Source organism: Anser cygnoides, chromosome 1, assembly GCF_040182565.1.
Source record: "Anser cygnoides isolate HZ-2024a breed goose chromosome 1, Taihu_goose_T2T_genome, whole genome shotgun sequence".
NCBI classification, from domain to species: Eukaryota; Metazoa; Chordata; class Aves; order Anseriformes; family Anatidae; genus Anser; species Anser cygnoides.
In genome coordinates this window covers 131,741,181-131,764,002 of record NC_089873.1, presented here as the reverse complement: position 1 = coordinate 131,764,002, position 22,822 = coordinate 131,741,181, and the positions used below count along the sequence as shown (strand labels likewise).

At 39.5% G+C, this 22,822-nt stretch overlaps 1 protein-coding gene and 1 long non-coding RNA gene across 4 annotated transcripts in view; one reads left to right on the top strand and one right to left on the bottom strand.

Annotated features, from left to right (window-relative positions):
• EGFL6 (EGF like domain multiple 6) overlaps positions 1-13,470 on the top strand; it is a 47,832-nt gene extending 34,362 nt beyond the window's left edge. The window contains exons 9-12 of the mRNA XM_048066782.2: positions 6,457-6,537; positions 8,578-8,664; positions 11,367-11,632; positions 12,826-13,470. Of these exons, the coding sequence (XP_047922739.1) occupies positions 6,457-6,537; positions 8,578-8,664; positions 11,367-11,632; positions 12,826-12,921 (530 nt within the window). The 3' untranslated portion in view covers positions 12,922-13,470. The remainder of the gene's footprint in view (positions 1-6,456; positions 6,538-8,577; positions 8,665-11,366; positions 11,633-12,825) is intronic.
• Positions 1-22,822, bottom strand: part of LOC136786858 (uncharacterized) — a 134,229-nt gene that overhangs the window by 109,572 nt on the left and 1,835 nt on the right. The window lies entirely within an intron of this gene.

Genomic DNA, 22,822 nt, shown 5'->3' with positions numbered 1-22,822 from the left:
TTACTTTGCCAGGGGGAGCTGACAGAAGATTTGTGTGCTTCTTTATACAGGGAAACTACTATGGCCAAGATGAAGTTTCATTAAGTATGTGAACTTTGTTTTATTTATGGCTTTCTGTTTTGATCCCAACTATGTATAGGACCTGAGGTGTCATGCCATTTGCATTTTTCTTACAGGTTGGGTTGCATGTATTAATTGTGTTTCCTTTCTTTTTAAATTGCCATATGCCATTCTTGATCCTTGTTAATGTACTAAAATTTAGACAGTTCATGGGTTTAATTGATTCCATCTTTAAAATCACTTCATTTTTAATGGTATTGAATGACCCTTTGGAGTGCAGGATTATCTCAAATTTACAGCTACTAATTTTACACATCCTTTTTTTTTCCTCCTCTGCTGATGTGTATTCACCAGTGATTCCTTTACTACCACATTAAGTTCCCTGTACAATCCCCTGAAGTATCCAAATTGCATCTGCCTTTTGTGTTATCAAAAATGGTATTGTTTGTCTTTCAGGAAGGGGAGTTAATTAGGAAAAATGGATAGTTCACACTTTTCAGAGGTCCTAACTATTACTTTTAAATTTGTGCATTATTTTATCATGGTAACTTTACTACATCTTATGTATATTATATAGGGAGCCATGGGAAAATGCTGTAGGGAAAGAAGAAAAAAAATTATTATATGAGGATTTAAATTATTAAAACAGGCCAAGTATCAAAATGCAGGATGTCTATGAAAACTTCTACTCAGTTTTTTAAAAATCCAGTAGTTTAAGATAGCAGAATAAAGCACTCAACATTTAAGAAATGTCGAAATTACGGTTATCTGTGAAAACTTTTTTTTCTTCTTACATTTTTATACCTTTTGATACAGTCTTTAGTGACTTTAAATGTGTGTTTTCTGTGGGATCTTTACCTTGTTCAGTGTGAAGGAGGGATCTGTCTTGCTGTGCGAGGAGTAGTTCAATAGACAGCACTGTCCTATTGATTATAAAAGTTGCAGATGCATAAAAAATAAGGAAGGGCTGCAGGGAAGGGGGAAAAAAGGTTGTCATTTTGTGTTCTGAGTAGTGTGTGTTCCTTATTTTCTATGTGAGATGAGATCCTAAGGTCTGATTTCCCAAAGTGATAAACACGCACAGCTACAGCTATTAACTCAGTAGGAACTGCTTTTAAACAGTGATATAAAACACAGTGGACATTGAAATGTCAAATCCCAGATGTCATACTCTGAGTGTGCAGACCTAGCGAACAAAACAACTTCCTGGGCTCCCTAAGAGTCATATGAGAGTTAATATGTTAATATTTGTAAAACACAAGCATATAATCTAGTCAACTGTGTTAATTACCAAGCTTCTTCCTTTGATAGCACCAAGAATGATAAGGAGGTTTTTGCCTTCTGATTCATTTGGCAATAATATAAGTGGGCTGCTTATCTTACGGATTCTAGGCTTTTAATTCTGAACAAGATACCTCTCCCAGCCAATCAGGACGTTGGCTGTTAAACTCATTCTTTTCTACACCACTGTGCAAGCAAATAATGATATACTGAATGTAAAGGAAGCTAGTCTTCATTTTACTACCTATTATATTGTTTGACTTTTTTATAGTGCCCACTCTGGTTTTCTGGTTGTTTTTGTTTTGTGTTGTTTTGTCGTGTCTTTTAACGAGCTTTGAACATCAGAGAGCAGTGATAGATAGACAACAAGAACCGTTGTTGTGAGAGTTCCCACATGCCACAGTTGTAAACACTTTGGGACTGTGTATGTTAGAATTACTAACAGTGAGTTATTTCTCCCAGATTTTGTGGGTTATTTTTACATTTAGACTAACTAGACTACCTAGGCAAAAACAGGCATAGGCATTTTCCAGGGGATGGAAAAAACAGCCATAGCAAGAAACAAAAATATGTACCACACGCCCCACAACTAGCTCCTTTAAATATTTGGGTGCCTGTATTCCTGCTGTATGTCTGTTCTTCCAGTATTGTCGCCTCAGGATGCTATGGGTGATTTATAAGAAATATAGACCCATTAACAGGGAAAAGAAAAATAAAGCTTTAAGGATAGCACATGCGTTACTGCAGACAAAAAGAAAATAATTTTCAAGCTATAAACCAAACCATATTTTTTCAGACAAAATATTATTTCCAGGAGTATTAAATGTACTGTAAGTAACCTTATATACAGTTGTTGGCAAAGCAGAGAGGTGAAGCCAAGTGCACATAAAGGAAAATCTGTCCTTTAGTACCAGAGCCACTTAGCAGTGGTGTTCTGTTTCTGAAGCATGTCCCTGAAACAGTGCTGCACAGCTATTGTACTGAACTTCTGCTCATTGGGTTTGGGGTTTTTTGGCTTTTTTTTCACTTTGGGCCTTCCTTTTAAAATTGCAGCTTATCCAAGCAGTGCATTTCCAGATGTGCTCCTGGAGACTTCCTGTTGCTTTTGTGATCTCATTATCCTTTATTTGACTTGTAGACTGACTTGAAGGTCTGTCTACATGATACTTTGCAGGTGGACCTGAGCTCACTCCAAGCAATCCGAGCACAAGGCAGCTCCAAACAAGAAGTCATGTAGTCAGAGTTGGTGCAACTGGTAGGTCAGTGATAACAAACCTGTTCAACAAGCAAACGGAACTGCTGTCCACCTGCACTTCAAGGAGGACACTGCTGTGCAAAAGGATGAGTGTGAACCTAACTAGCTCTTTTGCAACACCTTGTAGTGGTGGTCTGTCACCTTTATTACTTAGCTACCCAAAGTTCCCCTAACAGAGGGAATGGCTGGAAGGTGGCTCTCAAAACCGATCTGTTTCATTATGTGCAGCTCTCCCTGGAAGCCTGTTGTTTTTAAGGTGGAATTCTGAACTTCTTTTAACCAAGTTTCATTTCTAAATTTGTGTCTAAATCCCCTTCATGGCACTCTATTTAGGCATGTTTATATTAGGGCAATGCCTGAATGCTTCATTTTAGCAGGACTTTCTCAAGTATTTTCTGAAGGTATTCCTCAGAAGTGTCCCCATGACAGCAGTCACGTCATCAGTTATTTCAGAGTCTGTTTCTGTGAGTCCTATTATTTTTATGCAAGTATGTTTCTCAGGATTGTTTCAACCACCTGATCTAGCTGGGACTGTTGCATTTTGCAGAAAGTCTCTTTCCCAGGCACAGTTCCTGCAGTCAGTACAATTGACAAGCTGCACCTGATGTGACTCAAACCGAGAGATTTCTTTTCCTCAGAGCAGAGGCGTTACTCAGACATATGTCACAGACAGCAACACTGACTTTCTTGCAGTCCCGGGAGCCTGTGTCAGCTATAAGCTGACTGCTCTCAGGAATGGAACATCGCCAATTTACTTATGCCCAGCTCGTCAGGCACTCAGAGACACAGCTCCTATGGAAATTGGTAGTAGTTGGTTACATAGATATCCCTGAGGACCTGGGCATTAATTCTCTCTGCCATTAATTCCTGCTCATAAGATTAACCCATCGTAACTCGTAAGAGTATAGTGATGGCAGTAGCACTTAAGAATGTGTCGCACCCTGGTGCAAAGGGGTTTATATGTAACTGGAGATAATATGACAGCTTTTGCTGCAGATACATTGGTGGGGGATACCAGCAGTACAGAAAGAAAGGGTGGACTCTGCTGCACCTGAAGTGAGACTTAAGTGAGCTTTTGTTGGTCGGAGTGTATTCTTGTGGAACAAGAGACAAGGACTCTCTGGAAGGCCTGCATTTCTGCAAGCACCAGTGGACCGCAGAAGAGCTGAAAAGTGCGAACCTAACTCCTGGCTAGTACTTAGGAGGGACAGACCTTGGATTCTGGTTATGTCCCATGATGGTCCAATGTCAAACGTAGGCACCTTCCAAGAAGTTAGGCTTCTTGAAAACGTCTCTGTAAGCTGAAGAAATACAGTTTCTCCTAACTCTCTGGTGATATCTTCCAGTAAGTGGAGAACCTGACTGTAATGCCTGACACTGAAAGCAAAAATAGATTTGGATATAAAATTTTACTCTTTTTATGTACATGACAGTTCTTCACTGGAAGCATTTGCTGCACACAGGTACACCTGCATGTATATCCCTCAAGTGAATTCAAGTGTAATTCAATAACTTTGTAAATAAATCATTCTGGCAGCTGCTATCTTCTGTTAAATTGCTCTAGTCTTTCCAGAGCTGTTCATATTTTAATAACTTTCTTCATTTTGGCAAGGGTTTTCACAGCCTGAGCCTCTTTCACAAAGCAGGAGGCCAAGTTTATGGCATGACAGTAAGCTTAACACCTAAGCACTTTGTGCATGTTCCTAAATCTGTATATGTAGACATATATTAATTTGGAGAAAGATATATTAATCTTCGCCTTAAGTAAGAATATTATCTAGGTGATTTAAGTAGTGGTCCAGGTGAGGAGAAGGCTGCAAGGGCAACAAGAGGGGACACGTTCCTGGCAATTCGTCAGAAATCTCATAAGATTGCAGGAGTCTCCTTTCTTGGCTCAACACAGTCCCTCTGGAACTGCCTCCAGGGCCTCGTCATTGCTGTGTGTTTTCCCTGGTGTACAAACAGAACACTTTTTTACACTTTTGAAGGAGAAGAAAAGTTAAGAAATATTATATTCTATGGCACTTGGAGGCTCTGGTTTGAAGGGTTTGTAAGCATATTCTTAAACTTGAGCATGTGCTTATGACTTCAAATATGTTGGAGTATTTTGTTGGGAAGCCCTAGATAAGTGGAACTCACTGGAACAAACTCCCAGTTGAACAAATGTGTGTGTATATGAAAGTCATGACTTTTAAAACAGTTGGCAGCTTTCTAGTAGCATGACTAATGCAGTGCTGAGTAGAGAAACCAATGTCCATTTCCGTAGCTCCAGTCAGCTGGCACTGTTGAGGAAGCCTGAGCTTTTCTTAGTGCTGCTTCCCATGTGGTATGGCTGAAAAAGTGAACTTCTTATGTCAGGCTTTCCACTAGCACCTTTTGTAAGCAGTAATCCAAAGGACCATCCTTCCCTCCTCCCTCCTTATCCTTCCCATCCTTCCTTGGCCTCAAGTTGAGCCAGGGGAGGTTCAGGTTGGAAATGAGGAGACATTTCTTCTCAGAAAGAGCAGTCAGGCATTGGGACGGGTTGCCCAGGGAGGTGGTGGAGTCACCGTCCCTGGGGGTGTTCAAGGTTGGACGTGGTGCTTAGGGACATGGTTCAGTAGTGACATTGGTGGTAGGGGGATGGTTGGACCAGGTGAGCTTGGAGGTCTTTTCCGACCTTAATGATTCTATGATTCTGAGTCTTCTTGTATTCCTAAGTATGTATGTATATATCACAGGTATCATCTGCATGTGTGTTTGCAACGGATGGAGTCCTCTGCCAGTGAAAGCAGGTCTTCCCGTTGCCTTGTGTGATTAGTTACTTATGCAGGCACCACACTGAGAAGTTGAGGTCATCGTTTTTTTTAGTGTGTACACTTCTCCTGTCACCACTTAAAATAATACAAAAGAAGCTTAACCACAGAACTTCAAAAATACTTAGGGCTCAGGCTGACAATCCATGGAAAATAAGAGTTTGCAAGCTTCTTGTACCTTTGTAGCTCAACAGATGTGAGAGCTTTTGCATTTGTCTCTCGGGCTGTGGCTGATTTATTTTTTTTATTTCTTGCAGTACCTTCTTTAGTCTGATATTGTAGAGAAGGCACCTAATGTTCATTTACTGCTGCTGTACCAACTCTTCCAGTTTGGCATAGAACAAGCCAGTCAATCAGTTTTTACAAAAGAGCTTGCTCAGGGTTTTCTACCATGTCTGATGATCAAAACATCAGGCTGTGCTTGCCAGCTGATGCAGGGAGGGTGAGGAAGACACAGGGCAGTCGCTGCACCTTTCCTTCCCAACAGACAGCGGAGCTGATGAGGCCTGCAGGAGAACACGTGCCCCAGGAGAGAGCACAGCTTTGGAAAAATCATCTCCTAGAGATCCCATTACAGCAGCACAGATACCTCCCACTTGAACGCACAGCTGTGGGCCTTTGGTCTCCTAAAGTATATGGCTTTTACGAAGTCTCTCACATTACCCATTTTTTTGAGGTTCCTGTTTCCAAACTACTGCCAAGCCATTCAGTCATTGTCTTTGCTATCTCATGGTGTTCATCTACGGCAATCAATGCTTGAAATTTTGCAGCAAGAAAGCAGATCATCATGCCAAAGAAAGATCATGTGCAAAGATATTTGACCTTGCAAACCTTGCAACTCCATTGCCCACATTTTAAAAGGCACAGTGATGTGGAAATCAGCAATTTAAACATTTTAGTATTCAGAGTTAGTATCTAACTGGGGTTAGAATTGTTATTTCGGTGGTGGAGTGAAAAACACATACATTGAATTATATAAATAAACTATTGCAACTGGTATAAAGGAATAAAGTTCCATTTTCTGTTCCTGTTATGATTCAGCACTTGATGAATTGTTTTCACCAGTTCCCCAGGGTAAAGAAGCAGCTGCCTTTGGCCCCCTTCTGGCACAGAGAAAAGTTCCAGTTTCGAGACCAGAGCAAGAAGGTACTTTATTTTTATTCTGTAATGTTTTTCCTGCATATTGTGTGTTTTCATGACAATCTGTATCACCTAAGCCTCAGAACCTCTTTAGAAGTCTTTACATAAAACAAAAGCTTAATGAGCATTTAGAGACAATATCTGGTGAATATCTGGCGAAACCATTCTGCCAGTTCCAATATGGTTTTGTGTCCTTTTCAGAACATCTTTAACTGTTGATAAGACATGTATAGAATGTCCCCCAACATGGAAAAGTGACTTGCAATTGAATTTTACTTATTTATTTCAGATTCATGAAAAAATAAGGTAATTTTGGTTACTTACAAAATGCAGCCATGTTAGAGGAGTGTTGCATAGCACACAACCATATCCCAAAGTCCTTCAGCTATTTGCTTTTTTTGTGTATCTTGTAATCAACAGGAATGAGTGTCCCCTGAACAAGACTGAATAAGTATTTAGCCTAAATCTTAAATAGCCTAAATAAATTCATGATAGCTCCCAGTTCATCAGTAAGTCCTGTGGGTATCAGAGTAAGGTGATACTCTGTTCTTTTTCACATTAAAAAAAAATTTTGTAATTCAGTGGAACATACAAGGCCCAAGACCTGCCAATTTATGTACACAATTTAAATTTCTGCCATGCCCTAGGAAACTGCTTCACACATTTGCTAGCATAAGACTGCACTGCCTTCTGGTAACTATAACAGATTGCAGAGTGTCTCAGGTCAAAGCAGAGCATACAAGCAGATCAGAGAGCATTATCACCCACTCTTCTGGTGGGAAACAGTTCCTCTGTGATGCAGTGACTTGATTTTAAGTTGTGCAGCCTTTCTGAGGTAAGTGGAGCTAGCAAGAAGCTAAAAACAGGCTTTGGACAGAATGATGAAGCTGACTGTAAGGACCTGATTACAAGAGCCAGGAAAAAAAAAAAAAAGACAAAAAAAAAAAACAGAATCCAAGAGAGGGAACTAAGAGATCATATTGAGCTAATGCATTTACAGGGCAGCGACGTTCTGTGGAGTCACGAGCTAAGTGTGCAGGGGCTGAAATGTTGGGGTTCACTGTAGCTGAGATTCATTTTAGGACAAGGTGGGTTTCACAAAAAAACTATGGAGATATGATTCCAGATCTTTAAAAAAAATTAAAAAGTCAAACATGCTGGCAGACATTTAGTGTGAGATAGTTTTTGTTGTTTGTTTGTTTTATTTTGTTTTTGAAGTCAGAAAGTAGTGCTTTTGGAAACAAGACTTAAATTTATACAGTAAAACTCTCCAAATGTCATGTCCTGCACTTCTCTGTCTCATGATAAAATGCATGAAAAGAACAAGAAGGATCCCCCTTTCCAAGGAAATTCAGATGACTGACATACTGTTCTTAATCTGATCTGTCATGCTGGCATTTCACAGTGTTTATTTCTTTATATATGATGCTTTTCATCTGCACAGTCACAAAGGCTGTGCTGTGCTCTGTATGAGACATTTTTTGCAGTGTGCTCTAAAGATCAACTGATTTGGGCTACTTCCAGCTCTCTATAATATAAATTGAGTGCTGAAGTAAAGGATTCCTCTCATGGGAGGACAGCTTCTCACTTTCAATGGAATGAACTGGAGCTTGTGCATCTCAGCTGATTACAACTGCAGCAGTGTCACATATGGAGAGAGTAAAGCTTGCAAGTTGGCAGATCCTAAACTACTTATGATGTTAGAGTTCAAAACTGACATCTCAAACTACACCTGGCAATCAGCAGGCATTCAGTATACAAAACTCACAGCACATTAAAATCATGTGCACATGGAAATTTGGCAGTAAAAAGTCACAATACATATTTCTGTGAATTAAGGAAAGAATTACTACATAAATTCTAGTGTTGTGCTTTTTTTGCAATTTAATCTAGGTCAAAACTATCTGAACTCAAATTGCACATAATTTTAGAATGACCTATACACTCATAACTAGGTGAATAAAAAGCAAATTATTTTTATCAGTACTTATAATATAACGCTCCACTTATCTCTGTGTCTCCATTGCCAATTTATTTTTTTCCCAGTTGATTGCAGCTTCAGTCGAGGGGTCTGCGACTGGAAACAAGATACTAATGATGACTTTGACTGGAATCCTGCTGATCGAGATAGAGGTATTTAAATGTCTTCCCTCTAGCCATGCTTTGATTTGGTGTCTTACCCCCTCCAAATAAAGGGGGATGGAGGAGAAAATAAAATAGAGAATTAATTTTCCTATCAGTGGGTTTTCTCTGTAAAGAAATAATCATAAAAAAGAGGCAGCAGAGAAGGCTGGGAGGGGAAGCTGCTTCTTTGAAGTACCCAGTGGCAATTGATACTTAGCAATTTCAACACAAGGGAATCAAAAGATGAGAAAAAAGGAATAGAAAATAACAACTGTTAGGAACTGCAAGGTACAAAACAATGGGAACCATATTAGCTGCATGTTGTGTCTCTCCAAGGCTGGTAGGACCTTTAACCACGCATTTGCCATTTAGATTGATGTGGCAGTGTTGCCACTCACACTGCTTAGAAATAGCACTGTGATAACTGCTCAGAAATCTCAAACTCCACAAGACAAAATAGTGAAGGCATTCCTTAGAATGAAGCAAGGGCAGGGTGCTACTCAAGAAAAACTGATACCTGATGTCCTGGTTTCATCCAGGATAGAATACCTTTTCTTCATAGTAGCTGGTATGGTGCTGTGTTTTGGACTTAGGTGAGAATAATGCTGATAACACAGTGGTGTTTTAGCTGTTGCAGAGCAGTGCTTAAACCAAGTCAAGGACTCTTCAGCTTCTCAGGCAGCCGTGCCAGCAAGGAGGCTGGGAGTGCCCAGCTGGGCACAAGAAGCTGGGAGGGGACAGAAAGCTGACACAAACTGGCCAAAGGGATATCCCATCCCATATGGCATCGTGCCAAACAATTAAAGCTGAGGGGAGTTGTCCAGGTGGTGCTGCCATTGCTCAGGGACTGGCTGGGCATCAGTCAGCTGGTGGTGAGCCATTGCATTGTGCATCAGTTGTTTTGATTATTCTTTTTGTTGTTACTGGGTTTTCTCCTCTCCTCCCCTCCCCTCTCCTCCCTTTCTCTTCTCTCCTTTTCCTCAAGGGTCCATGCTGGGACCAATACTATTTAATATCTTCGTCAATGATAGAGATAGTGGCATTGAGTGCTCCCTCAGCAAGTTCCCAGATGACACCAAGCTGAGGGCTGCAGTTGATATACTAAATGGAAGGAATGTCATCCAGAGAGACCTTTACAGGCTTGAGGATTGCACCCATGTGAACTTCATGAAGCTCAACAAGATCAAGTGCTCTGGGTTAGGGCAATATCCAATACCAATACAGACTGGGTGATGAGTAGATTGAGAGTAGCTCTGATGAGAAGGACTTGGGGATAGTGGTGGATGAAAAACTCAACATGAGCTGTCAATGTGTTCTTGCAACTCAGAAAGCCAACTGTATCCTGGGCTGCACCAAAAGAAGTGTGGCCAGCAGGCCAAGGGAGGTGATTCGCCCCTCTGCTCTGCTCTTGCGAGACCCCACCTGGAGCCCTGCGTTCAACTCTTCTGGGGCCCCCAACATAAAAAGGACATGGACCTGCTAGAGCAAATCCAGAGGAGGGCCACAAGGATGATCAGAGGGCTGGAGCACTTCTTGTATGAAGAAAGGGTGAGAGAGTTGTGGTTGTTCAGCCTGGAGAAGAGAAGGCTTTGAAGAGGCTTCACTGTGGTCTTTCAATAAATAAAGAGGGCTTATGAGAAAGACAAAGAAAGAGTTTTTACCAGAGCCTGTAGTGGCAGAACAAGGGATAATGGTTTAAAACTGAAAGAGGATAGATTTAGGTTGGATATAAGACATTTTTCATGATGAGAGCAATGAGGCCCTGGAACGTGTTGCCCAGAGAAGCTGTGGATGCCCCATCCCTGGAGGTGTTCAAGGCCAGGTTGGATGGATGGAGCTTTGAGCAACCTGGTCTGGTGGGAGGTGTCCCTGCCCATGGCAGGGGGGTTGTACTAGATGATCCTTAAGGTCCCTTCCAGCCCAAACCATTCAGTGATTCTATAGTTCTGTGATCTTCCCCTGTGACCCAGGAAATGTTGCAGGTGTTACAGTGGGAACCAGTGGATTCCGTGGACCATTGCTCCAGTTTCAACATACACGTTCTCTGTCTCTTCCCTCACACTCTTTCCACCCCAGTCTTTCCTTGCTAATCCTTCCTCTCCTGCTCCTTGTATTTCCTTTTCCCCAGCTCCTTTCTCTGTCCTGCCACTTCCAGGAAGACCTTACCCTGACCTTAACCCATTTTCCCAAATGTAGATCTGCTGATTATGACTTCATTTATGGGCCCAGATGTTTTATCCCTTTCTCTCTTTGTGTGTCTCATTCATTCCATTGGTCCTACAGGATTTGTGGAATAAGCTGTCAGTTCCTTTATGAGTTTGTCATCACTGCAGAGAACAGTGGGGAGAGTTTTGAGATAGCTCAAGTACTGGAAATGATCTGACCACAGAGGCACAGCAGCATGTTTCAAGCTATTGCATTTGAAAAAACTGAGTTGATTTTGCCTTCGAAAGATACAGACAATTGCAATGCAAGGAAGAATGACTGTAATTGCCAGTGAAATATGAACTCATCTCCTTTGTAAACCGATCTGACTTCCAACAGTGCAAGCTGATTCCTTGTAAAGTATAATCCCTGCTGCTTTTCTCCAGTCTGATTTTAAATTATTCAAGTAACACAGCTTCTACTTATTTTCTTAGCAAAATTTTACTCAATTTGCTAATAAATAGCTTGAGTCCATTAAAGATGTATTTTCCTTTTTTTGTTACGAGGTGATGGGTACTACATGGCAGTTCCAGCCTTTGTGGGCCACAAGAAGGATATGGGACGTCTAAAACTTCTCCTCAATGACCTCAAACCAAAGAGCAGCTACTGCTTGATTTTCAGTTACCGACTTGCTGGCGAGAGAGTGGGGAAACTTCGAGTGTTCCTCGCCAACAAAAAAACTGCTCCTGTCTGGGAGGAGAACAAAGGGAAAGATGAAAGGTGGAGAACTGGAAAAGTAGAAATATTTCAGGGGGCTGAAACAACCAACACTGTAAGTACAACACAGTTCATAAGTCAACTACCATAACCAACAGCTTAATTTCCCAATCCTGAAATGTTGTGCCAGCTGTTTTATAGGCATCACATACTGGCAGTTGAAAGGCTTATGTGGAACGGGAAACAGGAACACAGATTTTAGGAAGCAGAAAAGTTATTATCTGGTTGTAATTTCATAACTGAATTGCCCAGTTGGTTAGGACACCAATGCCAGTAATTCTATCATTTTGTAAAAACTACATCAGATCATAAATTATCACAAACAGTCAAAATCCATTTAATATCTAATGCAACAGAAGGCACACATATATCCCTGGAAAAATGAAAAATATCCCCATTTCACAGAAAAGGACGCTCTCAAACCACATTATCCAGACCAGTAGTTCAAGAGGAGACCTCATTTATTACCAAGAGCAGACAATCACCCTAGGAGCAGGACATGCTAGCCAGCAGGGAGCACTGTGCCCTGATGTATATCTGAAAACTAGCTCAATCAGGGCTTCAGCAAGTTTCTCCTTGAAATTTTAGAGCCTGATTGTAATTTATGTGACTGAACATTTTCAATGCTGTGTAAAGGGTTATACGGCACAATTGAATACTGTGAGCATAAAGGAAATGCTAGACCTTTTCAAGGTTCTTTGTACTACTAGAAAGACGTAGAAGAGCCCTTACATAAATAAGAAACAGACTATAAAAAATAAAACACAGACATCCTATTCATAAAATCAACCTACTATATATGTGTGTGTATATATTACTGTAACTAGTAACCCACTTTGTATATAGTAGTTAGATACATATGTATTTACCGGATATATATCCAGAGAGATGGAAAATGAATAATTGTAATATCTGCAAGAAAAGGAGGGAACTAACATCACATACTGTGATAGTGTAACATTACTATAATAGGATTTCACTCAATTTGCATTGTCTTTGTACAATGAAAATAAGTAATCTTATTAAATGAATCCATTTGGTGCTGTAAATCTGTGCAGAGGATTATCAGCCTAGTTCAAATAATACTCACAAATTCTAAAAGCTGCAAGGATTTGAGTCATTAAGTCTTTCCTGTATTGTAATAAAACATTCCTCAAATATAGCATTGTAACTAATTACCTTTAAAAGTTGCTAAATGGTTGGATAAACTACATTTTCACTGTTAATACATCTCTTTTCTTATGACAGATCACTTTTGAATCAGAACGTGGGAAAGGCAAAACTGGAGAAATTGGAGTGGACAATGTTATACTAGTTTCTGGTCTGTGCCGAGAAGAGACCTGATAATGGATATTTGAATGTACTGGATTTAATCCTATTTTAAATATTTACATTACTAGTAGTTTATTTTTTATAATTTTCATTACAAGGAAATGAAAATATAAAAACTGTGCCTTGAACTTAATGCAGCAATGCAAACAATAACTGACGTGCAACATGCAGAGAACACTTTTTAATGAGTTATTCTAATACATGGTTTGAGTGTAGCACTACTGTATTTTAGCATTCAAGGTCAGGGTTTCTAAAGTATTAAAATGTTTGTCTAGCTTTATTACAAATTCTATATGCTTTCATTCCTTAAACCTCTTTTCAAGGCTATTCTTAAGTCTTCTATTGCTTTCTTCTACTTCACAAGAACATAAAGCAGTATTTAAGAGGATATTACTACTTCTGGTGATGTAATTTTAACTTCCTAATTAGTGTGAAGATATTAAATTTATTCAACAGGTAAGAGGAAAGAGAGAAGCTTTTTTCTGTCTTGACGGAGCTGAATTTTAAGTGGAATCATGTCTTTGAGGAATGTTTTCATTGCTAATAAAGTATGCAAGATACCTTGTTTGTCTTTGGTGTCTTTGAGTCACACAAATCACTGTTTAGAAATGATCCTTTTACATTGTTATAAGCATGTAATGTTCATCACATACAGGCAATGTTACCGACTGCCATCCGAAAAACAGCAACAACAAAAAGAATGACCCATTATACTTAAGAAACCTCGTATTATGTACCAACCTTCAGGAGCAAACTGGTTCCTGCTGGATTGCAGAACTCCTTTACCCCACAAAGGCATGAAACAACTGTCTTCATTTTCCACTAGACAGGATGGCTTAGTGGCCTCACAATAATGCTCCTTCTTACATAACCAATATACACACACACACACATATCTTTGTCACAAGTTCTTCATGTGTCATGTTCTTCGAACATCAGCTAAATGGATGGAGACTACCTACCATCCCCAGGAATGGGGAGGTAAGCAGAATCTTCTCCCACAAAGCAGGAGCTGATACCTTGCCCCTCCTGCCACACATGCGTATGCACACATAGGTATGTGCCTACATGCTTAAGAGGGTCTGGAATCCAGGTTCCACCTTTTCTGAAAAGAAGCTGAATGGCTAGATTGTGGGGCAAAAGACCATCTTCTCTTTTGTGATCTCTTTTGAAAATACCCAACAGTCCACATCCAAAGTAAACAGAGATGCTCATGGAGAAGCTCCATTTCAGGCAATGTTCAGCTAAATGTGTATGATTTTCCACTTGGTTAGCTCTGCATATCTTCTTCTAGGCTGACTCCTCGCTGTTTATTATTAGTGATGCTCTTTATTTCACTTCTTTTATGAAGAAGGGGATATCTAAAACAATTGAATAGACTTTTGGAGAGAAACACTGGAGAACCTGAAAGAATTCAGCCTACACAAACTTTTTTTTTTTTTTTTTTTTAACAAAAAACAAGTAAATCCAGAAGCTCAAACACCTTGTATTGCACCTATGAAGCAAGTCAGGGATGCTTGAAACATTTCTTGTTATAACACAATCTTTTTGTATTTTGCACACAACTGAGAAAAGTGTAAGCAAGATTGGAAATGTCAAGAAAATCTACAAAAGCTATATAGTTTGGAAATACTTAGTCTTTTTTAGAAATGCTGTTTTGTGAAACAGATGCTCTGAGAACTTAACGTATATGTCAGCTTTGATGTATCAATTTCTTCACTGGTGTCTTTGGATGTGCTGAGTAAATTATGAAATAGGGATTTGAGAAAAGCAAACTCTCTTCAGTCTCAGGGCAAAGACACTGGGATTTTCAAAGCAAGGAGAAGCTTCCCTCAATAATGGATTGAATGCTCGCCGTGATCTCAAAATACTGGGAGAACCTGGTCAGAGTGAGGCACAACATTAGGCTTGAGTGAAACGAGTATTTATTTCCTAGACTGGGGTCTGACTGTCTGAAGCTGAACTACTGTGGTGGTTTCACCCTGCTGGGGAGTTGAGCTCCACAATCGCTCTCTCACTCCCCCTCCTCAAAGGGACAGGGAGAGAAAATACGATGAAAAGGGCTCAAGGGTTGAGAGGACAGGGAGATCCCTCACCAGTTATTGTCACAAGCAGAACAGACTCTGCATAAGGAGATTAATATAATTGATTGCCTATTGATAACAGACAAGAGCAACGAGAACTGAAAGCAAACTAAAGACACCTTCCCCCATCCACCTTCTTCTGCCTCCTCCCCCCAAGCAGCACAGGGGAACAGGGAATGGGGGCTGCGGTCAGTTCCTGACACTTCATCTCCGCTGCTCCTTCACGGTCCCTCCGTGCCCCTGCTCCCCGTGGGGTCCCTCCCACGGGATGCCGTCCTGCCCGAACTGAGCCTGCGGGGGCTGCCCACAGGCAGCAGCTCTTCCAGCACTGCTCCCACACGGCTCCGTACCACGGGGTCCATCCATCCCCCAGGAGCAAACTGCTCCAGCACGGGTCCCCCATGGGGGGCTCCTGTGTGGGCTCCTCTCCACAGGCTGCAGCATGGAGATCTGCTCCACCCTGGTAAACCATGTGCTGCAGGGGAACTTCTGCTGTGTGCCTGGAGCACCTCCTGCCCTCCTTCTGCACCAACCTTGGGGTCTGCAGGGCTGTTTCTCACTCCTCACTTTTTTTTTCCCCTTCCTTAACTCTGCTCTCCCAGAGGCCCACCCGGTGTCGCTCCCTGGCTCAGCTCTGGCCAGCAGCAGGTCCCTTTTGGAGCTGGCTGGAGCTGGCTCTGATCTGACACAGGGCAGCTGCTGGGCTCTGCTCACAGAGGCCACCCCTGCAGCACCCTGCCCACCTCTGAGTCTTGCCACATAAGCTCAATACAGCTACCCTTGCTGAACACTGAGAAAATGAAAGATCTCTTTCAGATAACACTTAAAGGGCATATTATGCCCACTGTCATTAATGCCTCAAAAGGTTCTTGCAAGTGATATATCTGAAATATGTATTTAGAGCAAAGTCTAACTAATAAATAAATAAATAAATAAGGTGCAGCTAGGCATTTCTTATATGTGCAGTTATTTGCCATGGAAAGATGTTTTCATCCTCTGTAATTATCAAGGGTTAAATACTGCATGCGTAAGGCGCAATATCTACAGACTATTTGCTCAATACACAAAGGATAGAGAGCAAACACAATGAACATGGTGTGATATGGAGCCAGATGTGCCAATATTTATTTGCTGTTGGTCAAATTATAGCCCACCATGAATCATGACTACAGCAATCGCCTCAGCAATAGCATTCCATCCAAAAGACAAGATAAAAAGAAACAATTTTGCTTTTCATGAAACGAGCAAGAAAGCGATTTGCACTGATGCATAAAGACTGCAATAACTGCTGTAAAGCCTTCTGTAGTAGACAGAGAAGTTTTTTGTCATTTGTTTGCGATGGCTTATCAGGCTCAAGATAGCTTGCATTACAACAGATCAAAATAATTCTAGCACAAAATCCAAAGAGCAAAACTGAAACCTCTTTTATTGTGAATAAATTTGAAGACGGCTTCTGCAGAAGCAACAAAATACATCACATTATGTATAGATGTTCATATAAATCGCATTAGCACACCAACAAATTAACTAGTGTTGTTCGCACCATTCACTCAGAAGACCCAACTGCTCAGGGCAAAAGTTCCACGTTTCTCCTTCAGCTGAAAACAGTTAAAGGGCATATTATGCCCACAGTCATTAATGCTTCAAAAGGTTCTTGACAGTTTTCTGTTACTGTAAAATGTGAAATCCATTATCTGCTTGATTGTTCTAGACAGCAATGAAACTGCACTGGGACCATTTGAAACTATTAAAAGTATACTATGATCAAGTGGTTTGAAGTTTGATGGTGAAATTTGCAGCTCTTCAAGCTGATAATAAACTTTGGAGACAGTACTCTGCTTTCAAGTTGGTGGAAAAAAAAAAAAAGAGCTTCTAGCTAATTATGCAAATCTATACTACATCCCTCAAAAAGTACCCTACGGATGTGATCATTTAAAGGTTGTATAACAAAAGGTTTCAATCACTTTTCTTCAACTGCCAAAAGAATTAAAGGAGATATTTCATTTTGTCAACCTTGAATACATGGAAGTGCTGAGGCATGTTCCTGGAAGATGATTATCTTATAACCTGCAATTGAAAAGAACTTAAAACATTTTCCAGCTATTAGATGTTATTTTTATACATTAAATAAGGATTCCCCACTGCAATTTTTAAGGATCATATAGATGAAGATATTGGAGAGATGCTCTCAGAGACTGATTGCCACTCATATCCACTTCATAACTGCTATAATGTTTTAGGATAGAATCATAAACCTGCATGTACTAGAAGCACTGGAATTCATGAAATATATTCATGCAAAGATACATAACAAGAAAGTATTGGTGATAATTTATTTGGTCATATGTGCACTGTTACATAAAAGCTTATCATGACAATAGATTTTTGATGGAAAAGAATTATTAACCTCAAAATACCTGACTTCACAGGTTGATTTCAACAAAGTTAGACATTGTCTCTCCAACCCTCCCCTTCCAAGTCCCAACTCCTCCACAAGTGAATATTACAGAACTGTTGAAAGAACACATTGTTAATTTTTTATTTGGGGAATATTAGTCTTTAGTGATTCAGTAAAGAGTTACTAGGTTTTAGAAGGTTCTTTTATTACTATTATTATTATTAATTAAAATTAAAATTTAATTTTTACTTATATTTTAATAGGATATAACCTAGTGCTCTGTTTGAAAATCCTTGTTCTCTCAATTTCTTAAAATTGCTGTAACGTATTATGCCAATTTCTCTCAAATGCACACCTGAGAAGAATAGGCTCCTTAGATGTGAGCTCACAAGGCCTCAAGCTGCGCCAGGGGAGGCTCAGGTTGGAAATGAGGAGACATTTCTTCTCAGAAAGAGCAGTCAGGCATTGGAATGGGTTGCCCAGGGAGGTGGTGGAGTCACCATCCCTGGGGGTATTTAGGGAAAGGTTGGACGTGGTGCTTAGGGACTTGGTTAATGGATCTTGGAGGTCTTTTCCAACCTTAATGATTCTGTGATTCTATGAAATCATTTGAATAGTCATCAAGATTAAAGCTCAGGTCCTCAGATTAAAGCTAACCTTAAACCCACATTTAAAGTGTTTTATTAACTCATTTTAAAATCAAACTATAAGACCTGACTGGGTAGGTCAACAACCCCTGGTCTCAAACAACAAATTCATATTTGACTAACCAACATAAGAATGGTTATTTGTGGATGTATAGCAGAAAAGAAGATGCAGAGAGAGGGAACTGTTTATCTCAAGTTATCTCAGGTTAAGTCCTCTGAGCTGTACTTACCTGGGCAAGTTACTTAGATGGCTTCGTAACACTCCGCTAAACTCAGGAACTATATATTGACAAGATGCATAGTTTTTGTATAAGCCTAGTACTTGCAATACAATTCTACTTGGAAATCATAAGGATTAAAAGAACAGTAAGATCAGTGATTGTTTAAAACAGCCCTCACAATATTTTTTATTGAATCCTATTTGGTGGCCCTTCATCAGCTTTCTGGTAGCAATACACTAAAGATATGCTCTTCACAGTGTCTGGGGCACATGGAAATAAACAGCATGAACAGCCATGAATGGGAGAGGTGAGCTGTGTTACTGCCAAGCTCATTCACCACCCAGTCCTGAAGGTTTTACCTAATCATGCATAAGCAGCAGCGATTCAAAGCCAGGCTAAATAAGTTCATGACCTGATCCATTCCCACCCACCAACCCCACCCCCTAAAAAAAAAAAACAGAAAGAGATCCTTGAAAGGAGTAAACATCCAAGACTTCTTTCTTTGTGTGAACGAACACGCTTCAAACGCTGTCTGCATGGAGGGGGGAACTCTCACAAAATGAAACCTGTTGGAGAACTAAAGTATTGCCCATTTTTTGGATTTTCAGTCTATGAACATGAAATGTTTGTAGGATTCCCTGAAGAAACCTTGAACTGAAGAAAGTACTTTGGGAAGAATTACAGCACTGGACCATGAAACAAATGCCACAACATGAACTTCTCTTTCTGTGGGCCATTTTCTATTTCTTTCAAAGTTTGCTAGATCTGAGCAACTCTCTTAGGATTCTTGTATCACATCATTAACAACAAAACTTTACAATGTCTTGGAGCATAGGAATTGGATCCCTTTCATGGAGCAACTGGAAAATGTGTTCCAGGATTACGTTTAGTTGATGAGCATTTGCCCATCAGGCCAAACTAGAATGATTATGAAGTAAAAAACAAACAAACAAAATCCATACAGTGTGGAAGTTTTACCCTCAGAACCAATTGTTTCATGCTGCAGATCTAGTTCCGCTGCACCACACGTTGCTTGCTAATTTAGACATGGCCTAAGGTGGATACAATCATTTTAAGTTGTTGAACGCAAGAGTAAAAGAAGCATCTTATGTAACATGAAAAATGGCATATGGTTCCAGGAACAGGGTAGTAAGCACACCTGATTTTGTAGGACATCAATGATGTTAGGTATGAAATATTTGTAAATATGGTAGTAAGGCTGTTTAAGCACTGAGAGTGTTTTTTGTTTAAGATGCAAGTAAACAGATGGTTTTCTTAGGCAGTGGGAGAGTCTGAGTCTTCTTTCTCACCTCTTTATCACCTAGTTATTCATTTCCTTCTATACCCTCACTATTGCACCAATCTGACAGTTTGTCAGGCCACACTGAAAAACTGCATCGCTGAAGTGATCCGATTTAGAAACAAAACAAAATTAAAATGGTTGGCAAACTCCTGCATTTTGGAGAATAGGAGCTGGGACAGAGGCACGAGAACTGAAGCTTCGTAAGTCGACTTCCCCATTGGAGAGAAAATGCAGTGAAGCTCTATGCTTAGCCACTTCTGAGCTTAAACTGTGTTCTTCAGGAAGCTTGCAAAGTTAATCTTAAATAGGATTATGACTTCAGTGATATTACAAAGTCAAAATACTGTTTGCGTATGTTAAGCACTAGAAATTATACCAGGTATGATGTAAAGCATGCATCTAAAATACTGCTTAGGAACTGTTCCGTTTTTTTTTGAGTATATTTGAGGTTCTTTTTATAAAGGAAAGGATCTCTTTTCCACTGAAAATAACTTTGCTACATCTTATTTTCTTTGCTTTCACTAGGACAAAAAGATTATGAATACAGTAACACATTGTTAGGACTTGATGAAATCAGTATGTGATGTTAATAATACAGGAAGTATTACATTAAACCATGCAGTATTGCTTGTAATAACGTTCATAATTTTCACGTGACTGTTTAAAAGGAGAAACAGTTAACCAAATGTTAACAACAATTAGGCCAACCTTCATCTCGGTCTTTAAACAGCTAAGGAATCTCTTACAAGCAAATTGTTACCTGTGTGTCTACTGAGACTTCACAGCCATTATGTTATATACCAGTTTGGAGGACAAATTAGGACTTTGACTGAGTGGCTTGCATGGCAAAATATTCACTAAACACTTAAAAAACTGAGTAGGAGTAAGGTATACTACAAAGCACACCTTCCTCAGCCATCACCAGATACTGTTTTGTGCAATTAACATGTCATAGGAACAAGGATCCACAACACCACAAGTACCTTTTTGCTCTCATCCTCATGCAGTCCCAGTGAGAATGATAAAATGTTCCCTATGAAATGTAAAGTAACATCACGTGCAAAATTTCAGTCACATCTCCTTCTCATCAAGTGAACTTTCTCATTAGTGTTCAGACACCATTTTCAACCACTGATATTGTATGTGGGATTGTCATATCTGCTGGTGAACAATGAAGACTTACCCTAAACTAACAGGGATCCCTCTTAATCGGTCAGTGCCTTTACTAGTCATATTTGGCTTTCTAGATTTCCAGGGATAATTTGATCTAATTCTTCCTAGTCAGGAAACAGAAAAATAAACATAATATTTCAGAGTCTGTGCCATAATTCTGAACAAATCCATTTTATTCAGTCATGCTAATAAAGATTTTCTGAATTGTTGCCACCTCTCATTTGTTTTTTACAGTCATATTATCATGGAGATTTAATACAAAAGTATCCTGTGGCCAATTCAGTGCTTTGCAAACCTATAAAATGCTGTATGAAGCATGAATTAAATATATGTTTCTCTACATGCTTAATAGTATTTTTAGTAGTGATATTTGTAATTCTGCCTTTCTTTGGTTTTCATTCAGGAAGCAAGAACATTTTTTATCATTTAGCACAGCTTTGGTGTTTAAGCTTCCTGCCGAAGACAGGGAGACAAATTCTGTTCTCAGCCATGTTTATGTAAATCTATTATTCATCTGATTTCCATACTGACACTTTGATCTATACTGTTTACCAAGAGCAGAACTTGAGTTTGCCTCCCCCACTAGAAGCATTTCTAGCAAGTGACCATTTACCGGTTCCCTTTTAGGTTTTCAAGAAGGATGTAATTTCCCTGATTCCACTTCATTAGAAACAGCTGCTGCTATTACCTGTGCACAAGGTTTCAGAAAGTTTAAACCACAGCTTCAGTGCTTGTGTCTAGGGATTTTACAGGAAATGGCTATCCATCAGTCCTTCCCACCAAAACATGTTTTCTCTGAGCTATTCTGAAGAGGCAATTGTTACAACTCCAAGAACGGTCAATAAAAAGTACAGACTAAAGCTTATCCCTTTGAAAAACAATTGGAAGAATGAAGACTTTAAGAGAACTCATAAATATTTTGTTTTAAATAGTTACATTACATATATTTGGTGAATGGGAGTACAACTCTGCAATAATTCATTGCTAATACCTTATCAATACACATCTTCAAAACTGGTAGAAGAAAGCTTTTTATTTCATGAAGAGAAACTTTATTATCATTGTTCTGATTTCAGCAGTGGCAATCTCTTTCACAGGTATGGGTCTAAGTTAATAGACAAAGTAATTATTCTGGCAATTTTGCCATTTTCCTGCCTGATGGCATGCCTGAAGTGTTCACGTGTTCTTATGCTAATGACTTTTATGTAGATCACATGCAGAAAATGGAAAATGATCGTTCATTTAAAATCAGTAATGATAAATTATTATAATATGTCCAAAATGATGTGTTATATCACTATGGGACTATATGATAAAGTTCTAAATTACATGATAAAACATCAGGTATTGTTACTCCTGATACAATTAAATATGTGTGTGTGCATATATATAAATTAATTGTATAGAGTAAATATCACCCATCTATTTTGTTTTGATTTTTTTTTCTTCAAACAGAACCATTGTTGTGGAAAAAATCTTTTTTTAGGGAAGCTTATTTGAAACATCCTATTCTGTGCAAGAATCTTATGATGAACATTGTTCTACCAACATTTTTCCAACTATTTCCATGCATATTTTACAATTTATCAGCTGGCAGAGTATGTCACCCTGTTGAATAGAAGCCTGCCTTTTTAGAGAAGTAGATACTTATTACAGCGAACACTGAAGTCTCAAGGAACACAAGCTGTTACAGTAGCACTGATTTTATCCTGGAAAACCATGCAAACACTAAGATGTGCACATATATCATTACATGTATACACATATATATCATGTTTATCATATTTTTGTTTTACTTCAGGAGTAATTGAGAAAGCATTGTTGTCTCTTTTATAAATGGGAAACTGGAACAATGATTCCTCATTCATTAGACCAAAGATGGTTTAATTGATAAGGGTCTGAGTAAGGAACCTGCCTCAAAAGAGAGGCTTCAACCATCCCTGCTCCAAGGAGGGCTAATCACAAGGAGTGAGCTGTGCTCCTTCTTGTGTCTACTCTGCCAAGGAAGCTCAGCACCAGCTCTTCAACGCCATGTTATCGGTTTCCAATCCTTCATCTCCTCTTGTTCCATAACACTATGGATTCTT